General features: G+C 36.4%; 1 protein-coding gene across 2 annotated transcripts in view; it reads right to left on the bottom strand.

Annotated features, from left to right (window-relative positions):
- Positions 1-21,951, bottom strand: part of AGO3 (argonaute RISC catalytic component 3) — a 107,506-nt gene that overhangs the window by 66,605 nt on the left and 18,950 nt on the right. The window contains exons 3-5 of one of the 2 annotated variants that reach the window (XM_069067929.1): positions 9,390-9,510; positions 7,062-7,270; positions 3,135-3,271 (exon numbers count right to left, since the gene is read on the bottom strand). In XM_069067929.1, the coding sequence (XP_068924030.1) occupies positions 3,135-3,271; positions 7,062-7,270; positions 9,390-9,510 (467 nt within the window). Of the gene's footprint in view, positions 1-3,134; positions 3,272-5,896; positions 5,971-7,061; positions 7,271-9,389; positions 9,511-21,951 lie in introns of those variants that run through there. The other variant, XM_069067930.1, reaches the window with a different exon arrangement.

The following is a 21,951-nucleotide window of genomic DNA, read 5'->3' as shown; positions in this document are numbered from 1 at the left end:
CCTTAAGATGTCTGTCTTAAGGTTTACCAAGTGGAAGGAAGTATGTGCAGGATTCCAGTTACCAATATTGCTAGCATCCTGCTAAATCCTATATTCTTTTTCCTCATGTTCTGCATTTTATTGGCTTTTCTGGTTATGGCAATACATTAGAGTGTTATCTATGTGACTTCTAGGTCTTAAGTGACAGTTCAGAACTCTCATATAATTTAGATTATTTTTCTCTCATTCTTTTCTACTTACCAAAAGCAAAATGAAAACTTTCTCTAGCTAATCCTCATCAGTTTGATCTTTTTAGTATTTGGAAAAGTTCAATTTAGCCACAGAATATTCCTTAAAATAATTTAGTTACAAAAATTTTAAACATTCACCCCAAAACTGCTTCTTGGGGAATCCCTTAGCATCTAACACTCTCCCATTAGGTGATGTCAGTCAGTCTGTAGCATTTATTAACTATCCACCATGTGCCAGGCACTGAGGATACAGAGAAAGGCAAAAGACAGCCCCTGTCCTGAAAGGTCTCACCACAGTTTGCATGCAGGGCTTATCTAGTGAAGCTCTATGCCTCTACCCTGCCTTCTAAAGAGAGCTTTCCCAATCCTTTTAATTCTAGGGCCTTCCCTCTAGGATCAGTGTGTATGTGTATGTATTAAAGGGATTTGGGAAAGCTTCTTGTAGAAGGTGGGATGGAGATGTGTATACAAACACATTTATTTATATATATATATATATATACATATATATATATATACACACGCATACATATATGTGCATGTGTGTGTGTGTGTGTATAATTTATATGTGTAATAGGCGACATGCAGTGTTCAGGAAGAGTAGCACTTCTGTGTGAGGACTTGCTGAGCCCTTTTCAGGGTTTTTCATCCTCTATTTGATTCACCCAACTCTCACCTGGGGCTCCAAGAAGCTCTAGTTAGCAGTGGCCACACCCCCATAAACCATCTTGGCAGAAAGGCTAAACCAGTAGGCCTTAAACCTATTGGAGAGTTAGGGAAATGTCTACCCCAAGCATGTGAAGACCGTCTCCTGGTGGGATGGATAGCTGAGAACAATTTGTTCCAAGAGCCACGAAGGTGGCTGAAGCAGGCACTATGGAGAGCTTAGAGCATGGTTAGACATCAGAGAGATACCAAGGTCATGCACTGCATCCTGGATCATCACCAGTTTTCTTGATTTTTGTCCTTCAATGATTTAGGAACAGAGTGAGGATGATGACTTTGTGCAACTCTGCTCACTTAAATCCAATTTGTGCACAAGATACCAATTGTGATATCATTGGTCCTCTTCAAAAACAAAGAATAAACAACATGTATAATACACACACACACATATATACTCTGTGTGTGTATATATATATAGATAAAACATATGTATGTATCTGTGTGTATGTATGTATTATGGATGTATGTATATCTGCCTGCATCATAGACACACATGATAATCTCAGAAGAAAACCACTAGAATTAAAGGGGATTGGGAAAAATCTCTCTAAAAGTTAGAATTTTAGCTAGGACTTGAAGGAAGTAAGGTATGAGAAGACTAGAAATGTGAGGGAGAGGAGCCAGGTGATGAAGAATTTTCAATGCCAAACAGAGAATTTTATATTTGATCCTGGAGGTGACAAAGAGCCACTGCACTTTACTGAGTGAGTGAGGGTTGGGGAGGAGGAGGAGAAACCTTGGCCAGATCTAAGTTTTAGGAAAATCAATTTAAAGGTGAGTAGAGAGCAGATTGGTTATTGCAATAGTCCAGGTGTGAGGTAAAAAGAGCCTGTATCAGGGTAGTGGCAGTGTCAGAAGACAGAGTGGGGCAAACACAAGCTATGTTATGAAGGTTAAAAAAAACTGTCAAAACTTGCCATTAGACTAGATATAAGGATACAATGTGAGAAGTTAAGGATATACCCATTTGTACCCTTTTCTCTTTAAACCATAATCAAAACTAGACACTGACCTCAATTTTGTGTTGTTTTTTTCCCTAACCTTTGAAAGCATTCTCAAAAAATCCAAAAGCATTTCTAAGTTCAATAAATAAAACAGAAATATTCTCTCAACAACAGATTTGTATGAATGAAAGTACATTAGGATTCAAAAGAAGAACAAACATTTGTGGTTGAAAATAGCACTGTATTATCAAGGGGATGCCCATCAATTGGGGGATGACTAAACAAGTTGTGGTATATGAATGTAATGGAATACTATTGTGCTTGTGCAATATGAGAAATGAGGAGCAGAAGGACTACATAATAACCTGGAGAGACTTATATAAACTGATGCTGAGTGAGGAGAGCAGAAGCAGGAGAACACTGTACACAATTACAGACACTTCGTATCTGTGATGACTAACTTCGACAGACTGGGTTCCTCTTTGCAATGAAATGCTATAAGACAACTCCAAAAGACTCATAATGGAAGGGGCTATCCCATCCCGGGAAAGAACTGCAGAGTCTGAATGCAGATTGAAACAAACTACTTGCTCTCTTTTTTGCTTTGTTTTATTCCTTCTTTCTCCATGTTTATTCCATTGGCTATAATTCTTCTTTGCAACTTGACTAATGTTTAATGTGAAGGTATCTGTAGAACCTATATTGGATTACATGCTGCCATGGGGGGGAACCAGAGAAAATGTGGAACTCAAGGGATTGTGGAACTGAATGTTGTAAACTAAAAGTAAATAAGTAAATAAATTTATTTTTTAAAAAAGAAAATAACACTGTATTAAAAAGTAGCAGCAGTCACAACATCTTTGGTCATCATGACTGCTTCCAGTTTGTTGCTTTAAAATACAAATTTTGCAAAGAAATACTTGCTTATTAGAATTAAAAGGACAAAAATGAGTCATACAGAAAATTCCGTTCAGATCACAAAGTCAGGATTTGACAGCTCATGTGCAAACTTCATATTTAATACATAAATGGGATGAATCTGTATACCCTCGGTAAAGCTTTTTTTTAAAGGCTTTTTTTGGAATGCTATTGCTTTAATAAAATTTTAGAAGATTCTTTTTCCTGGCCTGTCAAAGTCTTATCATCAAAAAATTCAAATGTGCATTTTTTATATCAGAGATACACATTACACAAAAGTCACACCAATAATGCATTCTAGAATCAGGGTCCTTACCATCAATATTAAGCATCATTTTCCACATGGCAGGTCGAACAGACTGATGGAATCCAAACCATACTTCCCTGCCTCCTCCCAGAGGGTGATCATATCCTTCAGGAGCAGAAAAAAAGGAACGGCCCACTGGTGTATACCTACAAAAAGAAAAAAAAATCATTTTCTGTGTTCAATTGGTCTTCTAGATGAATTTTTAAACAACCCTTAGAACATATTAGAAACTTTAGTTGTGACATATAAAATTATATTACCAAAAGAACAGAATTGTCAAATATATGAAAATAAAATGAACATTTTCCTAGCCAGGGAAAAAAACAGGACCCAATTGGATTATAACCATTCATCATACATTAATGCTGTCATTATTTTAAAAACTCGTTTGTGGAATGAGTGTTTACTTGGATATTCCAAGAAGTCAACATGGGTTAAAAATTCAAGAGTTCCATAAGCCTAAGAAAAGGCTATCTGTATTATGTAACTGTTGAAGTGTAAAAAGCTACTATAAACAAATCAATGGAGATATTCCTCTATAGTAGAGCTAACTATGAGGTGGTAGCATGATAAAAAGTCAAGTCATTCGCAACTAACATACCAATAATTTAGAGTCTACTGCAGAAGAAGGTAGCCAGGTAAAGTGACTAGAGAGGCAGATTTGGAGTTGGGAAGATTTGGGTTCAGGTCCTATCCATGACACAAACTGTAAGTGCTTCCCTTGGCAAATCACTTAACCTCTCAGTGCCCCAGGCAACACCCTAAGACTGTAAGTTGCAGAGGAAATGCTGACTTGCAATGAGAAGAATTTCTTCACTTGGGAGTGAAATCCCAAATGTGGTTTAAAAAAACAAGTGAGGGGCGGCCAGGTGGCGCAGTGAGTAAGAGCACTGGCCCCAGCGTCAGGAGACCCGGGATCAGTTCCAGCCTCAGATACTTGGCACCCACACAAAATAATAACTGGCTGTGTAACCTTGAGCAAGTTACTTAACCCCAATTGCTTTTTAAAAAAACCCAACAACTGTATTCCCATTCTTATTCTTTTTGACCTCTATGCTGACCACCTTTCCTCCTGGATACTCTTTTCTTTCGGTGATTTTGTGATTTTCTTGACTCTGTTCCCCAAAGCTCCAATCTCAGTCTTCTCATCTTCTCATCTTCTCTCTCTCTCTCTCTCTCTCTCTCTCTCTCTCTCTCTCTCTCTCTCTCTCTCTCTCTCTCTCTCTCTCCCCTCTCACTTTTAAATTAATGTAGTATTACTTAAAGAACGAAATCATCCCTTCTCACAAGAAGCTTACATTCTACTGGGGAGACAATAAGAATAAATAAGTAAGAACACACACATAAAACATAAATTTAAAGTAAATACAAATATATACAAAATAGTTAAATACAAGGTCATTTGAGAGAGGGTCAATAGCAATTGGGGGGATGGAAATCAGGAAAAGCTTAAAAGCTTCACATAAAAGATAGTTCTTTAGCTCCATTTTAAAGGAAAAGAGGAATTCCACGAGGAAGAAGGCATTCCAGGTATGTCAGATGGCCAGAGCAAAGGCATGATGATGGGAGATGGAGTGTTATGACGGAAGAATGGAGAGAAGTTCAGTTAGACTAATCAGAGAATGGGAAGACCTGCAAAGACAGCTCTTATAAAGCCATATTAAAAGAGGTTTTAAAAACTAAACAGAGGAATCTATATTTTATCTTAGGGGGAATAGAAGGCCATTAGAGTTAACTGAGTAGGCAGGTTATATGGTCAGACCTATGCTTAAATAAATTTACCTGACAGTAATGTATAAGATGAACAGAGAAAAAGAGAAATTTGAAACAATGAGACCAATTAGGAGGCTCTTGCAACAATCAATGGAGGTAAAAATGACAAGAGATGGCAACTAAATGGATATATGGGGTGAAGCTGAAGACTGCTAAGATTACCAATGTGGGATAATAGAAGGATGGTAGTATCATTATCAGAAATAGGGAAATTTGGAAGAGGAATGGGTTTGGGGAGAAAATACAAGTTGTTTTGGACAAGTCAACTTTGAGATGACTCCAAGGTATTTTGTTTGAAATATTCCATTCAATCAGGAATAGGAGAGTGTAGTTTAGTAGAAAGACTGGGGCTGAATATATGGATCTAGGAGTCACCAACACAGAGATGATAGTTCAAACCAAGGGAGCTGATGAGGTTACCAAGAATCAGTACAGGGAGAAGAGGGTCTACAATGGAGCCCTAGAAAACTCCCACAGTTAGGGGGCATGATATGGATGATAAGCCAGCAAAGGAGATTAAAAATCTACACACAGGAGAAGTAGGAGAGAGTTGTCACAAAAACCCAGAGGACAGAGTAGTCAACAATGTCAAATGAAAAAGAAGACAGGTTGAGAAGGATGAAGGCCAAGACAAGACAATCAGCCTTCCTGCCAAGACAGTTGCCTGAATGGGAGGAAGACGGTCTAGCATCCACATGCCTATTCCAGCAAAAGTGTATACCAGAAAGAATAATGACTAAGAAATTCAATGACAAATTATACTAAGTGACTTCTTCTACCCCAGAATTGTAAAAGAATTTAATCAGAAGCTCAAGAGTAACAGGAATGAGCCTACCAGTGCAGTGTGACCAGAATGGGCAATTGCAACCTGCAAGGCTCAGTTTCCTGAGGCAGCAAGAATAGAAGACTCCCTTAAGAAAGCCTACAGATAGTCAGAGAGATCCTGGGGGATAGACAGCAGCCCAGCCTAAAGCTGACCACAGTAAAATAGTACTCACACCTGGCCAGTCCAGGTCCAGGGGCTCTAATGATCCTAGCATGCCAAAGAAGGTCTGAAGATCCTATCCATAGTCTGAACCTCAATGATCCAGAGAGGCCTAAGAGGGAAGAAGTCAGTGCAGTAAATTCAGGTCACTCAGGCTATAAGTAGGACTTTTTTAACTTAAGCCTTTTATGATATAATACAATCTATGTGTGCAAAACATCACTACCTCTCCCACATGGTGTGATCCATTCAATCTAGCCTTCTTTTTAGTCCCTATTCCCAGTCTCCATGCCTTTGCACTGACCATCCATCATACCTGGAAAGCACTCTTTTCATCTCTACTTCAATGAATTCCTCTCTTCAACAGGCAACTCAAACACCATCTCCTACATGAAGCCTTTCCTGATCCCTATCTTACAACTGCTAGTGCCCTCCCTTCCTAACTACCCTTGTATTTTTTTCTTTATGTTTATTCTATACACACTTTTATAAGTACTTGGTATCTCTCCATTAGAATACAAATTTCTTGAGAGAGGCTCCATTTTTTAATATTTGTAACCCAGGGCTCAGCACAGTACCCGGAAAATAGTAGGAGTTTCACAAATGCTTACTAATCGGTTGAAGAGTCAGATAACTAGATTTTAAAATATAAGGTGGTCTAAATATAGTAACAACAGTATTGTAGCATAGTGTAAAGAATAACAAGTTTGGAATCAGAAGACCTAAATTCTAATCCTAGTTCTGCCACTTACTGTGTGACCTAAAGCAAGTCAAAACTTCTAAGCTTGTTTCATCTGAGAAAAGGAAATAACACTTATATGATCTAATGGACAGGGTTTTTTTTTTTTTGGCAGGGTTTTTGTGAGGATTAAATGAGATAACATGGAACACATTAAGGCATAAAAACTACTGCAAAAAGTAAGCAGTTAAGAGAAAGGGCAAGTGTCTACTTTAATACAATGTCTATTTTACCACATGTAGCTAGCAGTATACAATTATGATGGATGCTGACACAATGAGCTACATGATCAAGTCCTGAAGGAAAATATATATGTACTTCAGATGATCATTCATATTATGCCTGATCAACATAGTAAAACTAATGAGGACCTTTCAAAGAAAAATCTGCACAAATCACCTCTCATTTAAAGAAATAAAAAGATAGTAAGAGAACCCACTTCATGGAGGGTAGATGTCGTAGCACCACATCGACAGCATGAACAGGGTTAGTGCTGATTGGTTTGTCTAGTTCTATAGGCTCAGGTAAAGCCCGTCCTGTCAGAACTTCATGCAGCAGATGCCAGCTCACCCGAGACACAAATTTTATTGACACCTTGAAAGGACGATCTTTTCCACCTTCTCCAGGCAATGTAACATCCAAATCCACCTGTAGGGAGGGAAAAAGAACCAAATCAAAACCTAATAGGATATATATGCATGAGGCCGACACTAGGCTACAAAGACTATGTCGGCAGAACATAAACCCTGTACTGCACTAAAACAAAAAAAGGCTTCAAATATGGGCCCAGACTTTAAAAAGTCTTTGGTAGGAGAACTGGCCAGGTTGTAGACAGGTAACTTCATTACCAGAATGCTGACAGAGGGATTTATTTTTTTTTTTTGGTCAGAGAAACTACTGAGGCTGTTCAAGTGGAGATAGGAGTATAGATATTAGATGAAATCTCAAATGCCTTAAAATACTGAAGCAGTAATTAATAAAACAACAGAGTAAAAGTGCACACTTACATAAGAGATTTTAAAAATGTATATATTAACACTGAAAAGTTTTTATACAAGAAAATTAAAAACAATAAGGATAAGAAGGAAATCAGTTAAATGGGTAAAAATATTTGCATCTACCTCTGATTAAGGGTTAGCTATCCAAGATATATAGGAAATTAATGCAAATATGTAAGACAAAAGAATTCCCCACAAACAACGTGGTTAAACTATATTAACAAATGGTTCTCAAAAAAGATAATTGTAAACTAATGATATCCCTATGGAAAAATTTCCAAATCATTAATAAGAAAACAGCAAACTGAAGTAACCTTCGATGTTTCACCTCACATTCAAAACAGTGGCAAAGATGAAAAAGGAAGGGAATAATAAACGATAGAAGCAAACATACTGATGCACTACTGGTGGATCTGTAAATTGGTCCAAACACTCTAGAAAGCAATTTGGAATTATGCTAAACATACGCTATGACAGAGAGATTCCACTGCTAGGCCCACAGTTCAAAGAGGCAATGGCAAAATGAAAGATCGAAAAAATCAAAATATTTGTAGTATCATTTTTTTTGTAATACAAAGAACTAGAATAAAAAGTAGAAGCCATCAATTGGAGAATGACTAAACAAATTGTGTTACATAAAATGTGATGGAATATTTCTGTTGTGAGAAACAATGAAAATTAATACAGAGGAGAATGGCAAATCATATGAACTGATATAAAATTGAAGTCAACAGAACCAGGAAAATAATACATACAATCCCTAGAACAATATAAATTGAAAACAGATTTTAAACTTAGCACTGCCTAATATGAACAAGCCTTCATTGAAGAAGTCTAATGATGGACCTCCCTTCCTTCTTTGGAGAGGCTGAGGAACCATGAATCAAGAAACCTACATATAATGTTAGACAAGGGTTGATGTGTTGTTGGCTAAACAGAATTTTTCTTTTTCTATTCTTTGTTAGAGGAGATGGCTTTCTGGGAGGAGGAGAAGGCAAGGACATAATAGTAAATAAGGTGCTATTAAAAGATATAAATAAAACTTTTAAAATGTATATTATTATTCACGTGGACAATAATAAAGCACTTTAAATGAAAGTAATGCAAGACTTTCAAAGCTATAAACACAGATCTTAAATTAAAAGTTATTAAAACTTTAATAATAAGCATTAAGACAGTCAACTAAACTTTAGTGGAGCATTTATTAAGCATCTGCCATGTGCTAAATTCTGTACTAAGTATAAATGATACCAAAAAAAAAAAAAAGACAGTCCCTAATTTCAAAGACTCCACAATCTAGTGAGGGAGACAAAATTTAAGAACTACATACAATCAAGCTGTAGGCAGGATAAACAGGAAGTATTCAACAGAGGAAAAGCACCAAAATTAATAGGGATTGGGAAATGCTTTCTGTAGTAAGAAGGATTTTATCTGAGACTTAAAGGAAGCCAGGAGGTAGAGATGAGGAGGGAGAAAGTTCCAGAAGGGAACACAGGCTGGAGAAAATGCCTGAAGGCAAGAGGTGCAATGTAACAAATTACATTTCAAATAACTTTCACACATAAGCTATCAACTTTTCAGCCACATCCTTGTACCATCAGATCTCTTAACTCTCCCTCCCCCTGCCCCATTTTTTTTCTCTTATATGTTCATGATGTATAGTATTTTTCTGGTCCTGCTTTTATTTTGGAGGGGGTGGAGGGTTGGGGAGTGCCTTAGTAAAAGCATATATAAGTTAATAAAAACTACAAAAAGTATGACTCTCTTACCCCAGTAGTTGCTACAGGAAGTGGATTGGCTGTATAAAGACTTCTTTTCCCATCATAAACTGGTCTTCGGTCTCCGAATATCGTTACCTTAAAATGCTGAACCATTGAATCAACCACTTCCCTGAAGAAGAAAAAAAAAACATTAATATGAACTTCTATGTGAGGGTGAAAGGAAAAAAAGATGATAAATCACAAATTTTAAGAATTTTAGTTTCACCTATTCAGATGAATCGATTTTTTATAAGATTTAAGAATCTGTCAAAATTCTGAAAGGCACTTGGTTTTTTGGAAAATGATTATCAAAACAATATGCTCCTGGCAAGGATTAGATATTTGAGAAGACAGGGAAGAATGCTTTTGGCTGGATAACTTGATCAAGAAGACTGCCAACTGAAATGAAGGAAAAGATAGAAAAAAAATCTAAAAATTATAGAGTTAGATATCTCAGATAAAAATTGAGACAGTGAAGCAGGCCTCATGACTGGAATACAGCAGTTACTCAAAAGAATCAGGTTTAATAGGAAAGGTAATGAAATAGCCTTGTATATAAAGAAGCTTTGCATATATAATTATATGGAAATCCCCAAACCTGAAGTTAGAAGTACAGTAAACCCACACTGATGCCAGATAATCTTTTTATTTATTTCTGAATCCCAATCTCATTCACAAAGTTGTTCTTCAAACCTTTTCCATTCTCTTCAGGCCTCTAACCATGCCTCATCTCCTCTTTTACCAAGAAAAAGCTTTAATTTCTACATTGAAATTTCTTTCTCTTTTCACCTATCCAACCATGTAACAAGCATTTAGTCTGCTATGGATCAAGCATGGAACTAGACAATGGAAATACAAAGACAAAAACAAAATATTGCCTTACTTCAAAAAGCTTATATTTTACTAGAGTGGAAAAACATGGGCATTGAAAAATTTAATACAAAATATAAACACAAATTAATTTTGGGAGGGGGAAGGAACAACACTAATGACTGATGACATCAGGATAGGCTTCCTGGAGGCAACACAACCTAAGCTTTGAAGGATGAAAGGGATTCTATGAGGGGGAGATATGGGAAGAATGAGTCTCAAACATGGGGAACAGCCTACACAAAGGAACAGAGATGAGACATTTCTACCCAAGCTAAATCACACAGTATTCTTCCTGAAGATTTTTTTCTATATTATAGCTAATAACTAAGTAAACCTCTCTTTGTTAAAAGAATATATAACTCACTTCATTCTAAAAATGAACCTAAACTAAGAGTTATCAGCTAGATCCAGGACTGCTAATTATATAATTTCTCCACTACTCAGGACTCAGGCTTTACTCCTCTTCATACATACCATGATCTAGTTAGATCGGTTTATTTGCTGCTTCTCTAACATCACATACCATCTCCCAATTCTGCTTTTGTGGGTTTTGTTTTTGTTTGTTTTTTTGCTTTTTGGATATTTTGGGCAATAGGCGTTAAGTAACTTGCCAAAGGTTACACGGCTAGGTTTCTTGTGTGTGTGTGTGCTAAATGTCTGAGGCCGGATCCGAACTCAGGTCCTCCTTACTCCAGGGCTGGCGCTCTACTCACTGCACCACTTAGTCGCCCCCCCCAACTCTGCTGTCCAGTACTGGCTGCCCCCATTCCTGGAATGCTGTCCTTCCTCACCTCAGACTCCTGGCTTCCTTGGCTTCCTTCAAGACTCAGTTTAAATTCCACCTTCTTGCTTGTTCTACCCCACCTTATCCCTTCAATGCTAGCATTTTCCCTCTGAAATTATCTTCCATTTACATTGTATCCATCTTGTATGTACTTAGTTATTTTTCAAGTTGTCTTCTATTAAAATGTGAGTTCCTTGAAAGCAGGTACTGTGTTTTTGTTTATCTTCACATCCTTTGTGCTTAGTAAAGTAATAGTAAATCCTTAATACAGCCTTGGTGACTGACTGACCTAATAGAATATAACATATCTGTGTCCATTTGCTAAGACACATACAAGAATTGTATGAACACAACCACAAAGCACATAAATTTTATAGAAATACAGACAAATAACTGTTCCCTAAAGTTCACTCCTGGGTTCTCTCCTCCCATACTCTTACTTGGTGATCTCATCAACTCCTATGGATTCAACTATTATCACTCTATAGATGACTGTCAGATTTATTTGTTCAGCCCTAACCTTTCTAATGATCCCTGGTCTCCCATTTCCTGTTGGATATCTTGAACTGAATGTGCTACAGAAATCTAAAACTTATGTAATGGAATACTATATGAATAAGTTATAAGAATATATAGGAATAAGCTATAAGAAATGAGGAGCAGACAGACTTCAAAATAACCTGGATTTATATAAACAGATACTGAGTGAGAAGGGCAGAACCAGAAGAAATCTGTACACAATCACAGACACAACTTAGGTGTGATAACTAACTTCAACAGACTAGGCTCCTCTCAGCAAATATAAAGTTATAAGATAACTCTAAAACACTCATGATCGAAAGAGATATCCACATCCAGAGAAAGAGATACGGAGTCTGAATGTAGATTGAAACAAAATACTTGCTGTTTCTTTTTCTTGTTTTGTTTCCTCTTTCCCACTGATCATTCCATCAGTTATAATCCTTCTTTACAACCTGACTAATGATTAATGTGAAGATATTTGTAGATCCTATATTCAAGTGCATGCCGCCATGATGGGGGGGAGGAGATGGAGGGGGAAAAAATTTGTAACTCAAGGGACTGTGGAACTGAATGTTGTAAACTAAAAGTAAATAAACAAATCAATTTAATAAAAAAAAAGAAAAAAAGAAATCTTAAACTCAAAATGTCCCAAACTGAACACATTTTTTCCAAACCCACCCCCTTCTAAACTTTCCTATTACTATCCAGGATACCACCATTCCCAGGCCTGCAACTTAGGTGTCATTCTTTACTCCTCACTTTCACTACCTCCCATCCCATTTCCAATCAGTGGTCAAATACTGCTGTTTCTGTCTTCGTAATATCTCTCCCATATACATACCATCTCCTTCTGTTCTCTAACACTGCCACCATCCTAGTACACAGGCCTTCATCATCTCACATCTAAATCTTTATAAATAGCTTGCTGGTTGGTCTCCATGGATTCATGGCTTCCTTCTAATCCCAACTAAAATCCTACCTTTTACAAAATACTTTCCTTTTTTCCCCTTTAATTCTAGTGCCTTCCCTCTGTTGATAATCTTTAAAATTGTTTTTGTCTTTGTATACCCAGTGCTTAGCACAGTGGCTGGCATACAGCAGGTAATTCATAACTGCTAGATGACTAACTGACCTAGGATCACAGAACTCAGATTGATCTCTTTCACTATGTCCAGCTGCTTTTAGCCCTTTCTCGAGAAAAATTTCCCAACAGTTAGAGCTGTCACAAAGTAGAACAGGCTTTCTCAGGAGGCATTAGGTTCTCTCAGAATAGGTCTTTAAGGGAAAAGTAGATAGATGACTAACTACCTGGAGATATTGTACTAGGGATTCCTGATCAGGTAAGAGTTGGACTAAATAACTAAGGTCCTCCTCCAAATTAGTCATTACATAATTCTCTTCATTTCCAATTGGCTACACTACTCAGGACTTCTCCATATGCTCCAGAAATTTCTTCATCCTGGAAGATTCCTTCAGCTCTGAAACACCCACAAAAGTAGGGTCCTTCAGTCCCTGGGGCCCTTCTCTCAGACTGAATAACTCCTCCCAGAACCTTTATTTCAGGAGGGACTCGGATCACAGGTCTATACAAAGAAAACAAAACCCTCAAATTGAGCTTTAAAAGGACAAAGTTAAGGAAAATAAGGAATCAGTCTCCAAGGTCCTATTTATTCAGTTCTAAAAAGTTATGGTTTGCTAAGATGGTCAAAAGTTAGGAAAGGTATCTAATTTTATATGTTAAAAATCCACATATAATCATTCCAAATTTTAGTTCTGTCCTAAAAAGAATCATTCTGCCTTTCAATTAAGATGTATTTAGATATTACTCCAAGATCATTTTAAGCTCTGTGAGGCATTCAACTGCTATTTGCAAGTTTTCTCACTAAGTAAAATAATGAATAATAATACTATCAGTTGATATCTTTTGTTTGCTATATTTTCCCCAACAGAGTTTAACACTGAGAGCAGCACCTAAAAGTAAATTTCTCACAGACAGTGTCTTCTTGGGGGTTTCCTCCTAATCAAACAAAAGCATTCTATACCTGCATTGGAGCAACTACCCTACATTGTAGCCACTAATATTCCTACAATGATTGGAACAGAATTAGTATATCTATTAAAAAACAACCTTATACAGAAAAATACTAGTTTCTTTTCTTAAAATTAGTCCATTAAGAAATTACATTGCACTTAAATATTTTATCATTTAATATCTCAGTCTTCACTATCTCTGCAACAAAAGGAACATTATCCCATACTTTACAGAGAAGCTCTGAACAAAAAGGCAAGCACTTGGCAAGCTGATAATACAGGTCAATGGCACAGCTTCAAAAGCATTCAAAAAGGATGTTGTTTTCACTTTGTCCTACTAATTAAATATGTGCTAGTGAGTTTGGCCTTAGCAGTCTTGACATGGTTATAGCCAGCTTGCTGTGAGTTATACAGCAGCTGCTACAGGCTGAGAAGTGAGTTGCTGAGGTTTCTGAAGCAGGAGTATGAAAAAATCAAGAAACTGAAGCCAGTGAAAGCAGCCCTGGACTGAGAGTGAACAGTAGTGACTACAGAAGGAGAAAGAGTTGAAGGTCAAAGAAGATACCAGTTCTGGGTGCCATTGCAGCACTGAAGTAGAGAAGGAAATCCTGGCAACCTGCTGGCTTCTGTGTGATATCTACCTAGAAACCCACAATGATAATCACATAATGTATAAGAAAAAAAGAAATAGCTTCATATTCCACAGATTGGGCAGTTCAGTTGCTCTCTAGAAGAATGTGAAGCTTTAGCCATGCTGCAATCAGACGCTTAGATTTTAAACTATTTCTGTATTGTATCTGGTATGATACTTTTACCCTTTGGAGACTAGAGAATCTAGCTTCAATACAGATTGAAATCTCATCCAAATATTTGATAGTTTTCTCTTATTTCATAATAATTCATTTAATGAATATAAGCTTTCTGTGCCTTTTAGTTGGCAAGAAGTAAAAGGCCACACTGTTTCATAGGTGGCTTTAGTAGAGGAAAAAAGAAATTCCTTAAACAAAGGAGCTAAAAATTATATACAGTTCTATGTAACTTTCTCATAGGCTTCATTATTGTAAGGATCAATAAAGCAATGGAAAGTGGTAAGCATCCTTAAATGGACTCATCTAGACATGGGTTAGTATAGTATTGCTGATATAGCATTTAAGATCTCAAAGTTACTCTTGATGGAATAGGGCCAGATGGCAGAACTCAGCTGCTTGTGAATACCATAATACTTTAGTACACAGATAGGCACTTGAAAGTGAATACTATTTAGCACAATATAAAATAAAAACAAGGTAGAACATATAGTCCTTCCAAAATCAGAATAACTTCTATTCCAGAGAAACTTGCAGACATAATCACTGAAGGAAAATAAGTTATCAATGTTAATATAATATAATCAGAAAAGTATTTCTGATATGGGTCGGTCCTTAAAAGGTTTCTTTTTATTATAATCCATATAATTTTTAAAAATAAGTATTTATAGCATTTGATACCAGTGTAATAAAAATGGTCACAAGTTCCAATAGTATTCCATTACACTCATATATCATGACCTGTTCAGCCTATCAACTGGGGAATGGCTGAACAAGTTGTGGTATGTGAATATAATGGAATATCATTGTGCTATAAGAAATGATGAGCAGAGAGACTTCAGAAAAACCTGAAAAGACCTGAATTATACTGAGAGAAGTGAGCAAAACCAGAAGAACACTGCACACAGTAACAGTCACAATATGTGATGACTAGATACATAGACCTATCTCTTCTCAGCAAATACAAGTAGAACTCCAAAAGAATCATGATGGAAAATGCTGCCCACACCTAGAAAAAAAGAACTATTGAGTCTGAATATTGATCGAAGTATTATTTGCTCTTTTTTTCTTTTTTTGTTTGTTTCTTCTTTCTCATGCTTTCCCCATTGGTTCTAATTCTTTACAACATGATTAATGTGAAAATAGGCTCCATTTGAATGTATATTTAGAGCCTATATCAAATTACATGCCATCAAATTACATGGAGGGGAGAGATGAGGAGAAAATCTGGAACTCAAAATCTTATGGAAGTGAATGCTGAAAACTAAAACTAAATAATTTTTTTTAAAGGGACATAAAGGTCATAGTCTTTTACATCTGAAGAATAAATCTTGCCAGTTTACTCATAAGATGATTCAAAGGCAATTAATGACCTGCTGAGAACCAATAAAATCCCTTCTGACTGAAATGGAAATTCATTGGGATCTATCATTCTACTACTCCATTTAATACATTAATCCAATAATACAATAATTCTGGCAAATATTTGTGTGAACTGCATATGGACCTGCTGAACCTAATAATACATGTTGATTTCGGAGTATTAGTCACTTTTAAGTGAGTCACTAATAAGCTTTCTCAGAAATTAACAAACCTTTCCACTAACACATCATTAGATAGAACCTGACCACTCTGCAAATTAAAACCTAATCATACTCTGGCTTTGGGATTTTATTCACAGCTGTATGGTTAAAACTAAATGCAAATTACACATGAATCCTAGCTCCCTCTCACCTTTTTTTTTTTTTTTTGCTTTTTTTGGAGGGGGGAAGGCAGGGCAATTGGGGTTAAGTAACTTGCCCAAGGTCACATAACTAGTAAGTGTTAAGTGTCTGAGACCACATTTGAACTCAGGTACTCTTGATAGCAGGGCTGGTGCTCTGTTCACTGCACCACCTGGCTGCCCCTCCCTCTCACTTTTCTAGACCACCAGCTATGCAAGTTCAGAATACTCCCCCCCTCCCATTAAACCACAAATTTTATTAATTAATCAAGAGATTTAATGGTCCATTCAAGCAGTTATAGTATGGAAACTGAAAACACCTTAAAAAATAGACTAACCCAAATGGCAAAAGAGGCCCAAAAAGTCAATAAGGAGAAGAATGCCTTAAAAAGCTGAATTTGCCAGATGGAAAAGGAATTTCAAAAACTCACTGAAGAGAATAATTCCTTCAAAATTAGATTTGAGCAAATAGAAGTTAATGACTTTATGAGAAATCAAGATACCATAAAACAGATTCAAACAAGTGAAAAAAAAGAAGGCAATGTGAAATATCTCACCGGAAAAACTGCTGACCTGGAAAATAGATCCAGGAGAGATAATTTAAAAATTATTGGACTACCTGAAAGTCATGATCAAAAAAAAAGAGCCTAGAAATCATCCTTCAAGAAATTCTCAAGCAAAATTGCCCTGATGTTTTAGAACCTGAGGGCAAAACAGAAATTGAAAGAATTCACTGATCATCTCTTGAAAAAGATCCCCAAAAGAAAACTCCTATAGCCAAATTCCAGAGTTCCAGGTCAAGAAGAAAATACTGCAAGAAGTCAGGAAGAAAAAATTTGAGTATTATAGAAACACAATCAGAATAACACAAGACCCTAGCAGCTTCTACATTAAGGGATCAAAAGGCTTGGAATACGATATTCATGAGGTCAAAGAGGCTAGAATTAAAACCAAGAATCACCTACCCAGCAAAACCGAGTATAATACTTCAGGGAAAAATATAGTCATTCAATGAAATAGAGGACTTTCAAGCATTCTTGATGAAAAAAATCAGAGCTGAACAGAAAATCTGACTTTCAAATACAAGAAGCAAGAGAAGCATGAGAAGGTAAACAAGAAAAAGAAATCATAAGGAACTTACTAAAGTTGAACTATTTACATTCCTACATGGAAAAATGATAATTTTAACTCATAAGACTCTTCTCAGTATGAGTATAGTTGAAGGGAACATATATGTGTATATATGTATATATACATATATATGTATATATAGGAGGCTGTATGTGTGTATAAATATATATGTGAGTGTGTGCATATGTATGTACATGTATACATAGAGGGCACAGGATGAGTTGAATATGAAAGGATAATATCTAAAAATATAAAATTAAGATGTGAGAAAAGAATATATTGGGAGAAGGAGAAAGGGATAGATTAGGGTAAATTATCTTATATAAAAGAGACAAGAGAAAACTGTTACAATGGAGGGGAAGAGCAGGAAGGTGAAAGGGAATGGGTCAACCTTACTCTCATAGAATTTGGCTTAAGAAGGGAATAACATACACACTCAATTGGGTATCTTACCCTACAGGAAAGTAGGGGGGAAGGGGATAAGAGGGGGGACGATATAAGGGAGGACAGATTGAGGGAGAGGGTAGTTAGAAGTAAATACTTTTGAAACGGGACAAGGTCAAAGGAGAAAACAGAATAAGTGGGGGGCGGGATAGGATGGAGGGAATTATAAGTCTTCCACAATATAACTACTATGGAAATGTTTTGAGTTTATGTTGTAACATATAGGTTGTACATATGTACAACCTATAGTGAATTGCTTATCTTCCCAGTAGAGGTGGTTGAGGAGGGAAGAAGGGAAAAAATCTGGAACTCAAAGTTTTAAAAACAAATGTTTAAAAAAAAATTTTGTTTTTACATGCAACTGGGAAATAAGATATACAGGCACTGGGGTATAGAAATCCATCTTGCCCTACTATTACTAGAAAGCTGGGGGGGACTGGATGAGGGAGTATATAAGAGAGAACAGATTGGGGAAAGGGGTATTCAGTAGGCTCGCTATTTTGGGGTGGGGGGTAAGGGAAAGATGGGGAGAAAAAATCATAACTACAAATCTTGTGGAAATGAATGTTGAAAACTAAAAATAAATTTAAAAATTGGAAAAAAAAAAAAGAAATGACAAATGGGGGCGGCTAAGTAAGTGGCCCAGTGAATGGAGTACCCACCCTAAAGTCAGGAGGACCTGAGTTCAAATCCAGCCTCAAGAACTTCACACTTACTAGCTGTGTGACTTTGGGCAGTCACAACCCCAACTGCCCCTCCAAAAAGAAAAAAAAAGAAGTGACAAATGGGATGATTTCAGAGAAATCTAGATTTATATGAACTGATGCAACAGTAATATTTAACAATAATAAACTGTAAGAAAATTGGCTACTTTGATCAATGATCCATGGCAATTTTGAAGGACTTATGATGAAAAATGCTATCTACCTCTAGAAATACCACTGATGAATTCTGAGTGCACACTGACACATATATTTACATTTTTTTTCTTGCTTCCACCCCTACAATATGGCTAATGTGTAAATGTTTTGCATGATTTCATATGTATAATGAGTACTATATTTATTGCCTTCTCAATGGGTGGGGAAGAAGATGGGAAAGAAGGAGAGAACTTGACACTGAAAATAAAAATAAAACTAGCAAAATCAGAGATCCTCTTTCCTCCTACTTGAGTAACAATAAAATGATGAAACAAATGAGAAGATAATTAAATTTCAAGATATAAAATTGGAGACTTAATGAAACAATGTATTAAGAACAAGAAATATGGAATTGGAAAAGAAGTTATAAACGATCTAATCCAATTCATACTCCAAGGATTAATCTCATCTACATTTAGCATTTTTATAGTAAATGAAACAAACAAGTTTTAAAAAATACAAACAACCAATATTCACACACACACACACACACACACACACTTTAAAACATACACACAGACTGGTTTGTGGTTTCATAGTTTACTTGTTTTTAAACATCTAGTGAACTAGTATATCCCTTTCTTCTACTCCAACGGCCACCACTCCCTCTAAGCCAGTTCCTCATCACCTCAAGTCTCATCTACTTCAAGAGTAATTAACCCTGCACACAGACTCTACCCTACTGCTAACTAACTGATGTATCTTTCTAGAATACTATTTTTAACATAACATTCTCCTTCTCAAATATCTATAATGAATCCATTTTAGGTTCACATACATAGTATCTTTTTTTTTTTTTTTATTAAGCAATCGGGGTTAAGTAACTTGCTCAAGGTTACACATCCAGTTATTTCTGGGTATGGTGCTAAGTATCTGAGCCCGGATTTGAACCCCAGGTCATCCCGACACTGGGGCCAGTGCTCTTACTTGCTGAGCCTCCTGGCCGCCCCTCACATACATAGTATCTTATAGTTTTCTTATCTATATTCAGATGGAATAAATAAATCACCAATAGATTTCAAGTTAGACAACATAAAGGCATTTTTCACCCTATGCATCTGTTTCCCATGCCTGGGAAGCATTCCTTCTCACCTTTACCTCTCAGAACCCTTATCTTCCTACAAGATTCAGTTCAGTATCAAACTTTAGAGGGACACCTCAGCAGCCTAGTCCAACTGATACCCAAAAGGTATCACTATTACAACATAGCTGTCAAGTAGTCATCCAGTCTCTATTTCAAGACCTCCATGTAGGGAGAACCCACCACCTCTCATGGAAGCCAATTCTACTTCTGTATGCTTCAGATAGGAAATTTCTACTGATATCAAATTTGCCTCTTGGTTCAAACAAAACAAGTCTAATTCTTCCTTCACATATCAGTCCTTCCAATACTTATGTGTATCATGTTCCCTAGAGTATTCTCTCATCCATCATAAATTTACTCAGTTCTTTCAACTGATCTTCACTTATCACCAATTAAAGGTCCTTTACCATTCTGGGAGTCCTTCTTCAGACACTCCAGTTCATTAATTTTCTTCTTATATCAATTGCACCCAGAACTGGAAACAATATTCAAATTACAGCACAAGTGATAACCTCCCTATTCTTGAAAGCTAGTCTTCTATTTTTTTTTAATTTTTTTTTTTTTTTGCTTTTTGGAGGGCAATTGGGGTTAAGTGACTTGCCCAAGGTCACATGGTGAGTTTTTGCGTTAAGTGTCTGAGGCCGGATTTGAACTCAGGTACTCCTGACTTCAGGGCCAGTGCTCTATTCACTGCACTACCTAGCCACCCTGAAAGCTAGTCTTCTAAAGATGACTTTTTTTTTTAAATTGAAGTGGGGAAAGATTTGAGGGAGGGAGGTCAATTAGGAAGCTATTGGCAGTAATCCACGTGAAAGGTGATGAGGGCTCAAACAGGAATAAAAAGCCACTAAAAGTCACCGATCTTTTTCATTTATAATTACTATCTAATCATACTTAAGCTTTTAACATGAAATCTTCCCTGATTCCAATTCCATGACTTCCCTCCTTCCACCCCTAATATTTTCACTCAGTTCAAATTACCCCATATTTAGCTATGTATTTAGTACATGCTGTATCCTCTCACTAGGATGTAAGCTCCTTGAGATCAGGAACAATTTCATTTTTGTCTTTTGTATCCCCAGTGAGTCTAGTGTTTCTGGAAAATATGGCAACTCAAAGACAAGTTCAGAGAACCCCTTAATAGTCCTTAACACTAACATGGAATGTTAAAGATAGTAGGCACTTAATATTTGTTTAATTTTATTGAATAGCATAGAATATGTGTTCAAATATTTGTTCAATGATCGAGTTTTTAGATACCTTAGTAGCAATTCACATTAACTTCTATATTTTTATTATTTAATAGTTTAGTGCATCACGGATTACTTTTCCAACCAGGCTGTGGGCAGGGATCTCTATTAACATCCAAAAATGAGCATGTAAAAGCTCAATTCCTGCTGAATTCAAATTGGGATAAACCTACTTGTATTGATTTTCTATTTATATTTGTTCTTGTCAATATAGTGAAAAGTCCTGATTTTGACACCAAGAGATTTCAGTTTCAAAGCAAGTCAATTTTCCTGGAACTCAATTTCCTCATTTGCAAAATGAATAGATTTGACTAGATAATCTCTAAAATACTTTCCAGCTCTAGAATTTTGTGATTCTAGGTTACAACCCATCTAAGCCTGCACTTCCTCATCAATGAAAATAACAATTCTTACACTACCTAACAGCTTATTTTTATATATAATTTTATAAACTTTCAATTCTCATGAGGGCTTTTTTGGGCATCAAATGACAAAATGTGTAAAAGGCTTTCAAAGTGTAAGGTGGTGGGGAGACAAGTGGGTATTGAGAGAAGGTAGATTCTGGTTAGCAGAAAAATAAAATTTATTGAAAATTTTTTCTCAAGTATAAAGTACTATGTCAATGTGAACGATTATTATTTTCTATGACTATGGAACTGGGATACAACTGGATCATCAAGTTACTTTGTACCACTCAAATTACCTCATTACTCAACTTTCTTCAAAATGATCATGATCTCTTAATTACCAGTTCTGATCGTCTCCTCGGTCCCTCATTCCTCTTGGCCTCTGTTTCTGACATTGCTGAGCACCCTCTACTTTAGGATGTTTTCTCCTCTCTCCGTTTTCTTGACACTATTCTTTGGTTGTTGCTCCTACCTCACTGACCACTCCTTTGGCTAATCCACTATATCACACACTCCTTAACTGAGGGTATTCCCTAAGGCTCAGTCATGTATCCTTCCCTCTCACACAGCGATATTATCAGTTCCCATGAGTTTAA

This window comes from Petaurus breviceps, unplaced genomic scaffold (genome assembly GCF_028583685.1).
Source record: "Petaurus breviceps papuanus isolate PSGF00001 unplaced genomic scaffold, PetGlider_PUasm1.0 90760, whole genome shotgun sequence".
Classification (NCBI taxonomy): Eukaryota; Metazoa; Chordata; class Mammalia; order Diprotodontia; family Petauridae; genus Petaurus; species Petaurus breviceps.
This window is presented reverse-complemented; position numbering and strand designations above follow the sequence as displayed.